Source organism: Haemaphysalis longicornis, unplaced genomic scaffold, assembly GCF_048455015.1.
Source record: "Haemaphysalis longicornis isolate Haplotype H1 unplaced genomic scaffold, Haemaphysalis longicornis Haplotype H1 scaffold_5, whole genome shotgun sequence".
Classification (NCBI taxonomy): Eukaryota; Metazoa; Arthropoda; class Arachnida; order Ixodida; family Ixodidae; genus Haemaphysalis; species Haemaphysalis longicornis.
The window spans coordinates 151402265-151415766 of record NW_027526385.1 but is presented as its reverse complement, the minus strand read 5'-3'; the positions used below and the strand labels follow the sequence as shown (position 1 = coordinate 151415766).

At 47.1% G+C, this 13502-nt stretch overlaps 1 protein-coding gene across 1 annotated transcript in view; it reads left to right on the top strand.

The window, feature by feature from the left end:
* Positions 1–4182, top strand: part of LOC144138748 (putative cytochrome P450 12a5, mitochondrial) — a 59103-nt gene extending 54921 nt beyond the window's left edge. The window contains exons 7-9 of the mRNA XM_077671162.1: positions 988–1066; positions 1783–2022; positions 3969–4182. Coding sequence (XP_077527288.1) covers positions 988–1066; positions 1783–2022; positions 3969–4082 — 433 coding nt within the window. The 3' untranslated portion in view covers positions 4083–4182. The remainder of the gene's footprint in view (positions 1–987; positions 1067–1782; positions 2023–3968) is intronic.
* Positions 4183–13502: the final 9320 nt, after the last annotated feature.

The following is a 13502-nucleotide window of genomic DNA, read 5'->3' as shown; positions in this document are numbered from 1 at the left end:
CGTGGGGGCCGTCAGTGGGGGAGAATCGGGTGCGTGCATTACAGGTAAGATAAACTTTTTCACGTGGTAATCTCTGAATCAACATGCAGTGTGCACGAGTTTGTGTTAATCGGGAATTTTACCGTTAATGCACGGGCTCGTTGCTCCTTTCTTTAAGAATGATATTAAGGGCCATGTCCTGAGTACCCCTTTCACTTCGTTCGCTCCCTTAACACGGCATAGGAAAGGTTTCCGCAGTGCTTGTGCATGAGGAAACCGATTTCAAGGATATGCTTGACTGGAGGCTCGAGTAGAGGAAGGATTAAGAATGCAAGGGTAGGTGCCGATGTTTCGAGGAAGAGACGGAATAAGGATGATCTCTCTCGTCCCAGTTCGGATTTTGGCTCGGGTTCTTGCAGATAGTCAATATGTAGGTTATCTAGGATGGATTTTCCGTCTGCACTGCTCGTGAGGTGGCCAAGCTTCCCCGTGGCTAAACTTGACAGATTCGGCGTAACTGACCAGCACGCGGTGTGCGTGTATCGATTTGGCATTATCTAAGATATATGCTGTTGCGAGTATGCCAATTAGTGTATATCATAGCGATAACAGAGCCGTTGTGACCTTCGTTGCTGAGTTACGATGATTTATGCAATCAAGGCTTTTCAACACGTCTTCTCATCACGACGATAAAGGTGTATTCTGGTCACTTACCTTCGCAGGGCGGAACATAGTCTTGATTTATTAAATCGTCTTGATACAGAGTGCAGGTAAGAAAAAATCGCGGTTTTTCTTCCTCTGAGAACATTAGGCTATGTTCAGACAACCGACTCAAAAGCCATATGGCGATTTATGGACATAAAAAAATTCACGCATCTCCACGAAGTAAATAATGACGAGTGGCGAAGCAACTCGTCATGATTCACTCGTCATGATCTATTTTTATGACGAATGAAGTCAGTATACTTGCGGGTCTTTTGTCAAAACAGATTTACGCATTGCATTCAGGTTCCATCCCGTCATACCAGGAGTCAACCGGAAAGTGAGCCACGACGTCGTCATGTCTGGGTACAAGATACCAGCTAACGTAAGATGCCATTGCTTTTTTACCAGAAGGGTTGTTCGTACTCCTTCAGAGAAAACTTCGAGAGTTTTCGGCCATTTCTGAACTGAAACTGATTGCTTTTGCGGTGCTGTATGTTTCATAAAGTACATACTAGGGTTACCCTTGAGTTGGCCGCCAGGGCAAGGGGCCGCAAATTTTTAAGTGAAATTGGTTACGGCCAGGATGGAGGGTGTGCCTCAGCACATCACTTTCGCATCACTTACCTCACTATTATCGTGCAAATGGTTTTCCTCAGTAACCCCATGAATAAATACCCTGAGTATTCCCAGCAAACACACCGTGTTTGTAGCGTGAGCTACACTAACCGAGGATGAGCAGTCTGGCGTGGCTCCTGGAGAGCCGTGCAGTGCATGCGGAGGAGAAGTGACATCTCACGGCGCACAGCCGGCGCGCCGGAGCCGCCGCCGCCACGACTGGATTGGATTAAATTGGGTTGGATTGAACTGGATTAGGTTAGAATAAACATGATTGTATTGGATTGAAAATCGTTTTAGCAGCAGTAAGCATGATAACCAGCTAATCCTAGACAGCCAGGAAAGGTAAAAATAACCATCTGAACGTTAGCTCACGCCACGTATATCCTGGCATAGCCGAGCTAGGCCACTACTAATTGCTTCCACAGACGCGCAAAACGGAGGAATAGACAACCAGCTATGTATGGCGTTGTGACATGGCAGACTCTGATGAGGACGGAGCCGTTCGTGGCCGGGCAGCTAGAGGAGAACTTCACGCGGGCATCCGAGTTCCTTCCCGAGCGCTGGCTGCGACGGAGCGACGACGACCAGAGCGAAGGTGGCGGTGGCAGCTCGGAGGCGTGGACCCTGCACCGCTTCGCATCTCTGCCGTTTAGCATCGGGCCGCGCATGTGCATCGGACGCAGGATCGCCGAGATGGAACTGTGCACGCTCGTGGCGAAGGTACAGGGACTACTACAAGCTATTTTAGAAGAACTTGTTGGTGAGCGAGTGGGTGCATCTTCAACGAAAAGTAAAAAACTGCGCGATTTTGGACGGCCACAAAAAGGGAGGGAGCACAGGACAGGCGCAGACTTGCAACTACCATTTATTACACCAAATTCACCAATAAGTACATTCGGAAACACAGCCACTGCGAATGCGTAATACAAAAACCAATAGGACTTCGCATAATGATAATAAAAACCAACAAATCAAACACCCTATTGCGCATTCGCAGTGGCGGTGTTTCCGAATGTACTTGTAGGTGAATTTGGTGTAATAAATGTTAGTTGCAAGTCTCCGCCTGTCCTGTGCGCCCTCCCTTTTTGTGGCCGTCCAAAATCGCACAGTTTTTTACTTTACGTTTGAGTACTACAAGCTACACGCGGACACATCGTTTTGACTTATTGAGAGTAGGCAAGCTATTTGGGCTTACATACACACGTAGCTAAATGGCTGACGGAGGGTGGGGATCACTCACATACAACTTCAAAACGGCATATTGGGCAGGTACTCGCCAAGAACATCGTGGGGAGAATCGACATAAGGTTGGAGGAGATGTACATCCCTTGTTTAGTTGAAGGGAGACGGTTTAAGTGAGGCGTTTTGGCAGAACGTATACATCAATCTCCAATCATGCATACTGCGGTCATGAATTACAAGCCCACTACAACATAAATCTGACCAACGCACCCCAGTGACGTTCCAACACCAGTGTGCCGCTGGCGCGGTGCACGTTGATCTTGTTTTAAAATAGCATAGCTTTGACTAGTTCCTTCGGCTGCACGATTCTTGGTTCTTGTTAAAATACATGCCATTGTGATTGCGATGTCATGGCAAATCCACCGAATGTCTTAGCTGTAACACCTTGTGCATGCCTCCTTCTAGTCAAATGTAATGACAGGGCCTATTACTTGAAAGGAGGCCACAGCTCAGTGCCATGTGGGCTCCTATTCCAACCACAATCGTCAAACAGTTAGGGTTAGCGGTCACAGCCGGGGCTTTGCGACTTACTGACACGCGCTCTCTTTGATTACAAGGTGATCGACTATATATAGTCGACCCCCTGTACGTGTAAGCTTCTGTAGAAGCCTACACTCGGTGACATGTAGGCTTCTATCTCATGCTGCATCTCATGCTGTATCTGTCTCATGTTGTAGCATTCTATCTCATGCAGCATTTTTACCCTACTCAACCACACAAATGCGTACGGGCTTTGAGCGCTTTTTGTATTCTACATAATGTGGCACTGGATTTCTTTGTTTTCTTTGCTTCTTTGCGATAGGCAGGCTGTCACCGCTGCGTTCGCTTCCACAGTGTGTCCTCCTGTTGTTTTCGTCTTCAACTTCGTTACTGCGCACAACTTTTATACCCCTGTTAAACGAGCACTTCGATGGTCGCTAACGAGAACGGCAGTTGACCCTGAAGGACGTTAGCCGGAGTCAGGCGGCAGCGCGAGCGCTGTTGGAAACCCAATGGTAATTGGCGCCAATGGAAGATGCCAGGCTTTGTTCCGCCGCTGTTTTGCGTACGTTCCGTTGCCAGATAGGCTAAATGGCAGCCCCCAGAAACAACGTGTTCCCGGTGCAAATGAGCGCGCTGCCGCAAAAACGCTTCGTGCGGGCACCGTCGTTGACGCATTTGCAAACTAACTTGTGACAGGACAGTAGTGCTGCGGTTGATAGAAGCGATTAATCAAGAAATGAAACAAGAATAAATGAAGCTGTAAATAATAATTTACGCTACGACCGACCGTCTAGTGCGCCATTCTATGATTTATGAGTTCGTAGGTACCCATAAAAGCGAAAAACAAACGCAACACAAAAATTTTGTGTCTGTACTGCTTTAACTAATTTACGTGTGAAACTATGCTCAACTATACCGTTAAATTATCTTTTTGCGTGCAGGTGCTGAGTAAATACAAGGTTGAAAACCCCCACGGTGACATCGGGTTCAACACCGAATTCTCCGGGAAGCCTGCTAAACCTGCAAGGTTTCGTTTCGTTGAACTGCAAAGATGAAAGCTTGTTTATGGCTAAATGCACATTTCTTACGGTATTTCTACAACGCTTCCCAAAATGTTTTATGGAAAATAATAAGAGCAAAAATAAAGCTGGCACCTTGAATACCTCTAATGTGTGAACTTGAAAAGAATGTGTTGGGCGTTTTTTCCTTATCTGAGAAAACTTTACCTACAAATGGGTAAGCTATTCTCCGCCCAAAGGTGACACCATTCCTTGACGAAGAGGTGCTAAACCAGGAACACATGAAGCGCCATTGAAAATGTTTGACGGAGTTCAGGCATGGCGCTGATTAGCCTCAAAAGGAATTTCGTACGCAATTGTTCACAGCAGAGATTTGTAGGGCGACAGAAATTCGTCCGTAGCGCCAAAAAAACCCCAAAGTCCCAAGACAAAATGTGGTTACCGAGGTCCCGGGGATCGAACCTGGGACCTTTACGCGCTGAAACCGGCAACCTAACCACTGGGCCACCCTACGGGCCGATGGGAACGTGTTAGCAGCGGAGGAGAAAATTACATGTGCAGCCAACTTGAACTGAAAAAAAATTCAGGGAAGCTTGCGATCACGCGCAAGACTTAAATGGCAAGGCGGTTATAGGTGAGCATTGCCGGACACACAGTTAAGTTTTGCTATCATTGTTTATTTGCATAGTTGCGGTTATAGTAATCGTCGTCATATGCATCACGGGGTTGTCGTCTTCTTCGCGACGAGTGGTGAATGCAAAGCCATTCCACCCGCACTTCATCATCGACTCGAGGCAGCGGTGGCAGGATCTGCAAATCGCCTCTAGAAGAAGTGGCACACTCGTAGACATGTTTACAATTATCCATAATGGCTGCTAGATTATACGGCAGCCGCGGTGACCTCTCCGAAGCGGAGTTTTTTCGACTTTAGCATTTGCGCTGGAGTTTTTTTTTACATGCGTGAGTCCCCGGTTGGCGCTGGCTAAAGCCACTGCGCGAGCCGGTGACTCGGTGGTCTCCGCGATGCACGCGCTGACGAGCGCTCAGCATTTTCTCCTGCAATGGCGAACTTACGGCCAGTAACAGCTCCGCCGTTAAAAAACGTGTCCCTTGGTCGGAATCGAACTTTAGTCCCTCGCGTTAAGATACCGGCTCTAAATGATTGAGCTAGCATTGCATGTCTTTTAATTCACGGGAAATATAGTCAAATTCAGATATGACAATTAATACAATATTCAGGCTAACTGATGGCGAAGAGTAAGCACATCAGTCTAATAAAAATTGGCACCATTTCAAAACCCAGGAGAGCAGATACCATCCGAAAGATGCATCCATTATGGGGGTTCACTCTGGGCCGCATAAAAGGTCCGCACCAACTCCCTTTATCCAGAAAAATGCGCTTGGTTGGCGTAAGGGGTTATGCATTGCGATCAATCATGCGGCACTTAAACAAGATAAACAGTCCTAAGCAGCAGAAAAGACGTCATAAGGCACCCAGTTAACATTTTAAAAGGGCAAGAAGCGGAGGATTGTGTACGGGGTGATGTCAGTCCTTTTTAAGTGTCCGCTGTAAAACGTCCCATAAAAACACCGCGTCATGGCGCAACACCGAAAAATGGTCAATAGTCTCTGCTTGATTACACAAGAGGAAACTGCCTGACCAAGGGATCGACGTCCCTTTCTCGAGCAGTCTTGTTTTAACTGGAAGCGTTTGCGAATCTAACTTAAAAACATTCTGGCATTTGGCGGCACACACGTACGCTTGACACAATCTAAGACACTTTTCTGATAGTCCTGAAAGTGTGGCTGGCATTAAACAGCCACTGGAAACAGATTGTGAATCAAAGTGTTCGTCATTGCCTTCCTTGAAAGGTTAAACAGATATTCCAAAGAAAACCACACATGTAGTGAAGAAGTATCTACAACTTCCTCAAGAAAACACCGGGGCGGTTTCATGCTAACCTCACGCGTTGAAACAATGAGGAAAGGTAAATGGTAAAATATACGATTTTGAAGTATAGTAAGTAAAAGTGGATGATCCGCCATCTTACTGAAGAAAAAGGGAGGCACAATTCCGTGCACAAACAAGTAAATAAACCAGCACCACCTGGCACCAAAGGAAGGAACAAAGTATCTCTACGCATTGGCTCCCATTCAGATCCCACACGAAGGTAGAAATTCCTTGTGTAGAGCCTGGACTTTCGTCCGAGCACAGTGCAGTACCTGAAGCACAAAAACAAGCTTTGCTACCAAGAAGACGTTGCAGACTTGCGCACAAGCAAACACAGACCGTTCTCGCCCCATTCATGCCTGCGGTGCGCGCTTGAATTGCGTGGATGCTGAAGACCAGTGTGGCCCTGAGTTCCTTATTTGGTGCAGAGGCACGCCATGGTTTTGAAGCGCGCACTGTCCCAACTAATACCCGCCAATTTCGAACGTTTTGTCCCCCAGTGAGCAAACCAAAACCCCTTATTACAGTTCACAAAACTTCTTAGTCAATATAAGGGCTGCTTGAACACTATGCTTGTCACACAAAAATTAGCGATGTCATCGACATACGCAAGGATATAACTTCACACAACGCTAAAGAGAAACCACGTACTCTTTGGTTCAGTTGTATGCTAAGACAAAGAGGCTCTATGTACGGTGCAGACAGTAGAGGCGACAGAGGACAGCCCTGTCTAACAGACGACCTGATCTGAACTGGCTTCGAGAGAATGCGATTGACGACAAGTTGTGTAATGAAATGTCTGTAGCATAGCTGAATGCCTCGATACAGCACATCACCTACATTAGCCTAAATACCAAAGTGCGAATAAAAATGTTGAGATATATAGAGTGAGCAATGTGTACATTCATTTGAATACTTCTCTCCGGCGCAGAGCATTTCGTTGGGGTTCGTAGCGCTGGCGTTAGCTTTTCACATGGCCGCGGGTTCTATCGCATGCTAACGCGGTCCGCTTTGGGAGAGATGGGACAACCTGCGGGCAAAATGAGCCAGGCCTGCCAGTCAGGAAAAACTTTCAGCGGCAAGCTCGCAAATAAATGTGAGGTGATTGCATATGGAGCGGAAATTTGGTGCCTTACTTAAAAACTTTAAAGCAAAGTTAGGTCGGCTCAACGGGTCACGGAACAAAAGATGATTGGAGTAACACTTAGAGACAGGAAACAAGCTCCCTGGATAACAGTACAAACTAGAGTATTATATATCATAGTTCAAATAAAGAAGAAAAGGGCTTGGGTTGGCCCCGTAATTAGGCGAAATGTCATCTGGATCACAGAACAAACTAGAGTATTATATATCATAGTTCAAATAAACAAGAAATGCGCTTGGGCTGGCCCCGTAATTAGGCGAAATGCCATCGGTGGACATCCAGGGTGACAGACTGGACAGCGAAAGACGGTTCTAGAAAAAAAAAATCACGCCATAACCACGGAATGAATGATGATAAGTGGGGCGAAGCTGGAGAGGGGGAGATCATCGGTAACCGTAACTCTCCCGTGAAAGTTCGCCCATTACATCATTAAGAAAGACGTAAGACTGTGTGCGTACATTGTACAAATCAACTTTTATTTTCGGAGTCAGTGCTCCCAGGCCCAGACCTGGTGAAAGACCCCGCGCCATCGAGGACTACCCCGCACCTTCACCACAATTTGTCACGTAGGATGGGACACAACGGTAAAGAAAGAACTTTTATTTAGGGCGAACTTGAGCCCGAACAAGACGAGAGGAAACGAGCAAAGGTCCTTGCGTCTCGTTCGATCTCCGAGAACGACTGCCTGCGTTCGTGGCGTGAACTCTTGCGTGATCTCCCCCTCGCAGTGCACGTGCGCTCGCGCCTCCGTTGGCGAACACAGACAAGCTCGTGCTCCCGGTGCCGAGTTTGCGCTGCCGGTTGCAGCCGGTTCTTGCCCGTGCAACGCGGCCCACTTTGCGACATCTCCGAAAGCCTGAGGCGGTCACGTACCACGAGACACAAGGGATGGACAGACCCATGGCTTTAGGAGCTTCGCCCCTAAAAAGGAAAGCCAATTACTGGATTGAGGAAATTCGGAGGCAAAGAATGCACTCGAGCCGGGTGAGACAGGAGTGGTTAGACGACGATGGGAGAGGCCGTCGAGCTGCAGTGGAGCTAGTGGGCTGCTGGTGATGATGACGAGGCAACATCCCTGTCTCCGACGAAGACAGAGGGGCCGCCAGCTCTGCTGTTTTTCCAACCTTGCACCAATATGCAAGCTGCCCCAATGTTTTTATGCTCCTCTTCATTGTGCGACCACAACTCGAAACTACAACGCAGCACAATGACAGGGAGGCTCGGACAGGGATTACACCACCCCGTGGTTTTTATCTTCACGCCACCCCTTTTACTTTAGGTAGCAACATAGGGCCAACTGATCAAGGGTAATACGATTGTAGCCGTAAAGCGTGCTGTCGATGCGCACGTTTCGCCCGGCGATTTTAGGCATTTCATGGTAGTCTTAAAGAACAGCAAACGGGTGTTTATGTATTACGTCGACGGCATGCGTCTTCGTAAGTGTCGCTCTGGCGATTAAACACTATCTACTTCAAGAGCCAGTAGCCACGTGATTGTCGGGGGGAGTGGATTCACATGGGCTATTTGCGACGCTCTCACGGGAATTTTGAACATTACTCGTATTTGAACACTGAAACGTGAACGTTTGTCGTTACGTGATGCAGTTTTGGACGCACTCGCCGGAGTGAAAGAGAGAGAGAGAGAGGGAGAGAGAGAGAGAGAGAGAGAGAGAGAGAAAGAGAGAGGGAGAGAGAGAGAGACTCTTTATTTAAAGGGTAAACGCCGAGGCGTTTGCTGACATGAGTTCGCCGACAAGCCAGTCTGCGGGGAAAGAAGGAGATAGAAAAAGGGTGTAGATGCAGTTAAGAAGAACGGTAGCCGAAAAAAGAACTAATAATAATAATAAAATAAAACTAAAATACAGTCCTGCGTCGGGGCATTGAGTTAAACGTTTCTCGCAATGAAGGGAAGGCTACAATGTCGTAGATACATCAATGTCATCGAGAAACACGAATCATGCGGACCGGGCTTTGCGCTGAGCTGAGGGAGGGGGCCATAATCCAAGTAATAGTCTCAGTGTCATTGGTCCAGGGTGAAGGCAGTCAATCTGATGCTGCAAACGGCACCGTGATTCGGCATAAGCAGACACTCCAGTATTAAATGTTCTGAAATTTCAGGTGAGCCACAATTATCACAATATGGGCTTGTTGACTGGCCTATCCGATATGGGTAGAATTTCTAAATGCTGCGTTGAGACGAAACCTATAGAACAATGTCTCCAGATGGTGGGGCAGACGTTCTGGCACCCTGATACTAATATATGGGTCTATGCCATGTAAAAAACCGTCATGATCTTCCGGCAAGGACCATAAACGGTTACGATCCGCCAGAGCCTTAGTTATTGTTGAGGCATCATGTTTCTTGAAGTAATTCTTCTTCGATTGCTCAATTGAAGGCCCCTGCTGGTAGACCCATTCGCTTTCTAATCGTCCAGCGGCCTGGAAACCACTGGACGGTTACGCCTGCGAGATGATGTAAATACTTTACTTCACGCTGGACGTGTTTGTGAAAGCTTAAACAGCTAGCATTTTCTAGGCTTTGAAGAGCTTCCCTTGAATCATACAAGACAGTCCAGCATGTAGCAGGCTGACATAGAATGCAGCAAAGGGCTTCTCTAATCCCGTATTGCTTTGCCGACGCGGGCGAAGTCGGTCGCTCAAGCCGATATTACAATGTTTTGTCAGATGATGGACTTCCTCAGGAACTGCACTCAGATGTTGTCGATTTATTAGTATAAATGTAAAAATGTGCGTCGGTGCAGTGTAAAATCTGTAAATTTGTGCAAGCGCCATCTCCAGCAGTCCAATTGGAGGTGTAAGCTTAGTCGAATGATGGTCTGGTATGAGTGATTTTATCTGCAGGGGCGCCACAGTCCTGGGAGTGTAGTTTCGTGGCACGGTCTGCTGTGCTTGAATTGTAATGGAGCCATTAATACTTTTCATCATATGTCCGAAGCTAGAATCGTGGTTTTGATCAGCGATGTGTGGGAGGATATGGGTTCTTGCATGCAAGCTGTGCCGCAAATGAACGCAGAGCGTTTCTTGAAGTGGTAGCACCTCCAAGGGAAGGCAACCGGCTTCAGCGATTGTTCCACAACACGATCAGCCTTCAGGGAGTCGGAGGCACGTTTCGAGGCCGTTATTCCTCGCCGCCTCCAGCTGCTGCAGGATAGGAAAGCAGGTGTGGCCAGTGCTTCTTTTTACGTGGATTCTCACTGGTGCGCTGGAGCTGCAATTTTAAGTGCACACCACTTTAAGGGACTGCCTTTTTTTCCCTTTATTTCCGGACTTCGACATGCACAAAACGAACACATTACAACACAAGACAGCATGAGTTATTACAAAGCCACAATCCGGTTCTTACGGATGGTGTTGTCGTTGAAAAGTTATTTCAGTGCGCTCAGAGGTTCCACGCGTGCCATCAATTTAGGCACATACTCTTGAACTTTAAGCCCTTCAACATAAAGCGTCCCACTCTTACCAAAGAACTTTCGCGCCAGCCTATCTTCCACATCACCGTGAAGCCATGCCATGCGCACCCTCCAAATACTGTTCAGGCCCAGTAACTTTAGCATATCGTACGGCACGCCTCTTCATTTTCGGTTGCGAGGTACCGAATGCCGTGTGGGTTCAACGGAAATTCTTTGGGGAGTGTTCGCTGTAGGGCGTCCCAAAGTGGACTACCATCCAGCAGTGTATGAACACGTGGTCTATTGTTTCCGGTTGCTTACAAATTGTGCAGTCTGTACCCCACATAACTTCAAGCCCCTTATCTTGAAGCCACGTTTGAACTGTGAGTGTCCCGGTATCGAGTTTAAAGAAGACATACTTTGCCCCACCCTGAACTGGCATCCTTTTGACCCTTTTAAGAACATCTTGCCCAGGGCTTGCAATGTACAGCCGGTAAAACGCTTGTCTATAACAGCGATTTCAACTTCAACCAGCTACATCCGAAAACTGCCAGAACATACTCATTCCAAACATTTCGGAGGCAAAAGTGAAGGGCTAAGACTTCAGAATTCCGCAGTAGTTTTATTCAAATCCCGCTCGGGCGGGGCATGATAGGACTCAGAGTACGAACGCTGTGTTATAGACAAGCCTTTTACAGGCTGTACAATGTTCTGTACCGTGGCACAGGGAAAAGGTTATCACATAAGTCCTTGTACTACTTTTTCCGGGAAAAATCGCGCAGGTACTGCCCTGAAGAAACGTGCTGTCAAAAATCCTACCGCCAGCACGATTTCTCTAAAATACCCAGAAATTATCCCCTCCATCCTTTTTGTAGACACCACAAACCGTCGTCGTAGCTCGCTCGCTGTACAAAAGTGGAGCCGCACGGCGTTCCGTCGTCGTGGCATAACCCAGAGGCTTCGAAAGCCAAGTGGTTTTTATAGTCTAAGCGTTCGAAACTCATGAACCACTGGCGCTTGTCATCCATCTCCACGTTGTTTAGGGCAAAGAAAACTGTAGGTACATTTGAGGCAAAATATACTTAATGAACCGGAACCCCCATTTCATTTAGTTAGGAACGCTCGTTGGGTAGGTTTTTACGGTGGTAAGCAAAAAAAAAGTGGCAGTGCAACGCCGGCAGGTGCGGGAGAAAAAGCAAGCACAAAAAGAACAAAACTCCCACTGGCGCAGGTTCAGGCAGGTGGTGCGCGAGCACAGCGAAGGCGCGAAATCTGAAATGCGTTGGAAAAGCCTCCGTTGAATTCTTCCGGAGAGGAATGAGACAGGGCGGCGAAGAGGATGATGCGGATTGGTAAGAGTGAGCGGATAATGGCGCCACACCCCATTATGGAAAATCACTGCTCTGCACTTCCGAAAGCTTTCACATTGAGTTGAACGGCTTTCTTTCATTGGGGTCGGATACAGTGTGTGAGAAGGAGAAGAGACTCCCAGACTGCACCACCGAAGTATCGCAGGAAAAGAAAGGGAAGGGAAGCGAAAGAAATTTGGGTTAAGGTATTGGCAGAAAAGTGGTTGGGATAGGAAAGGGATGGGGTAAGGGGTAAAGGAATAGATCTACCATCAGCGACCACCGCCCGGGAACGGGCCCAACAATCATCGGCTTTTATTGGTTTTTTTGGGGGGGGCTTATGCCGGTAACGTAATCTTAAGTTTATCGTCAGGCGCTTGAAAAAGAAGAAGGTGGCAGACAGGCACCTCAGCATGCGCGGCGCCAACAGAAAAAAAAATTCTATAAAATGTTTAGTCGCAGCTCCTGCTGCTGACTGAGGGTCAGGGACCAGAATTTTAACTCAGGCAAACAACTGTCTGATGATTCGATACCTCCTAATGGTAAATTTGTGCTCAGGGTGAAGTGCAGTATGCAGGGTGTCGAACCGGAATTTTTTCAGGTTCGGTTCGGGTTCGGGTTCAAGTTCTTCGGGTTCGGTTCGGGTTCTGTTCCGTTCCGGTTCGAACCGGTTTGAACCGGTTCAAGCGGGTTAAAATGGGTTCGGAGAAAAAAAAGCAGGCGTGTTTTTTTTTCATTTTTTTGCGCACGGTTTTCGTTTCCTTATCAAAACGAAAGGCATAATGCAGGTTTCCTTGCGGAAATGTCTTTTCATTGCCAAATTAAAACGACCCTGCAACACTTTTTTTAACTTTTTTCTAAATCTTGAATGCTTGCAGAAAGCAGTCAACCAACACACCCAGTACTTATAGATTAGGGGACCGCAAAGTGCCTTAGGAAAAATTACTGCCCTGTCCCCACCAGGTAACTTAGAAACTTGCCTGAAATATTTTTCTCTCTTTGCCGGTCTTGGCGGTCTTCTACCGCTAGAATGACGTCATTACAGCGATGTAGTGGCTATTTGCCAGCTTTCCTTACTTTGCGACTAAAAAAAAGCCACAAAAGCGAAGCAGAAATGGAAGGCGTATCTTCTGTGACGAGCAAATCACCGACTGCTGCTCTGTGCTGGCAATAGCTAAAGCTTTCCCAGTGCTGCCAGATGCGAAGAAAAGAGTGAAAGCGTTGATCGAAAGCGTTCAAAGTAACTGTATAATGATTGCAAAATGTTTTTTATGGTAGGTGCACGATTACAACATTAACTGAAACGAAATAAAGAATTCGCTGGGACACTTAAGGCTGCAAATTTGTATGACTGTGAAAGCATTTCTTTTTATGGCTGCAAGTTTATCTTTATTAATTTATTTTTGTTCATTTTTATAATTTATTTTATTTTTATTCTCGGCTCATAACACAGCAGTTCTATGCCCCGCAGTTGCTTTCTTGAGAAAAAAAATGGCGGACGATTACGACTCTCTAATGCGAAATTTCAGTGCTGCGCGAACTGTAGCCTTCTCGGCGACGTCGCATAGCTGCTGTGTTTCAGGAAGTGATCGCGTCATCAGCT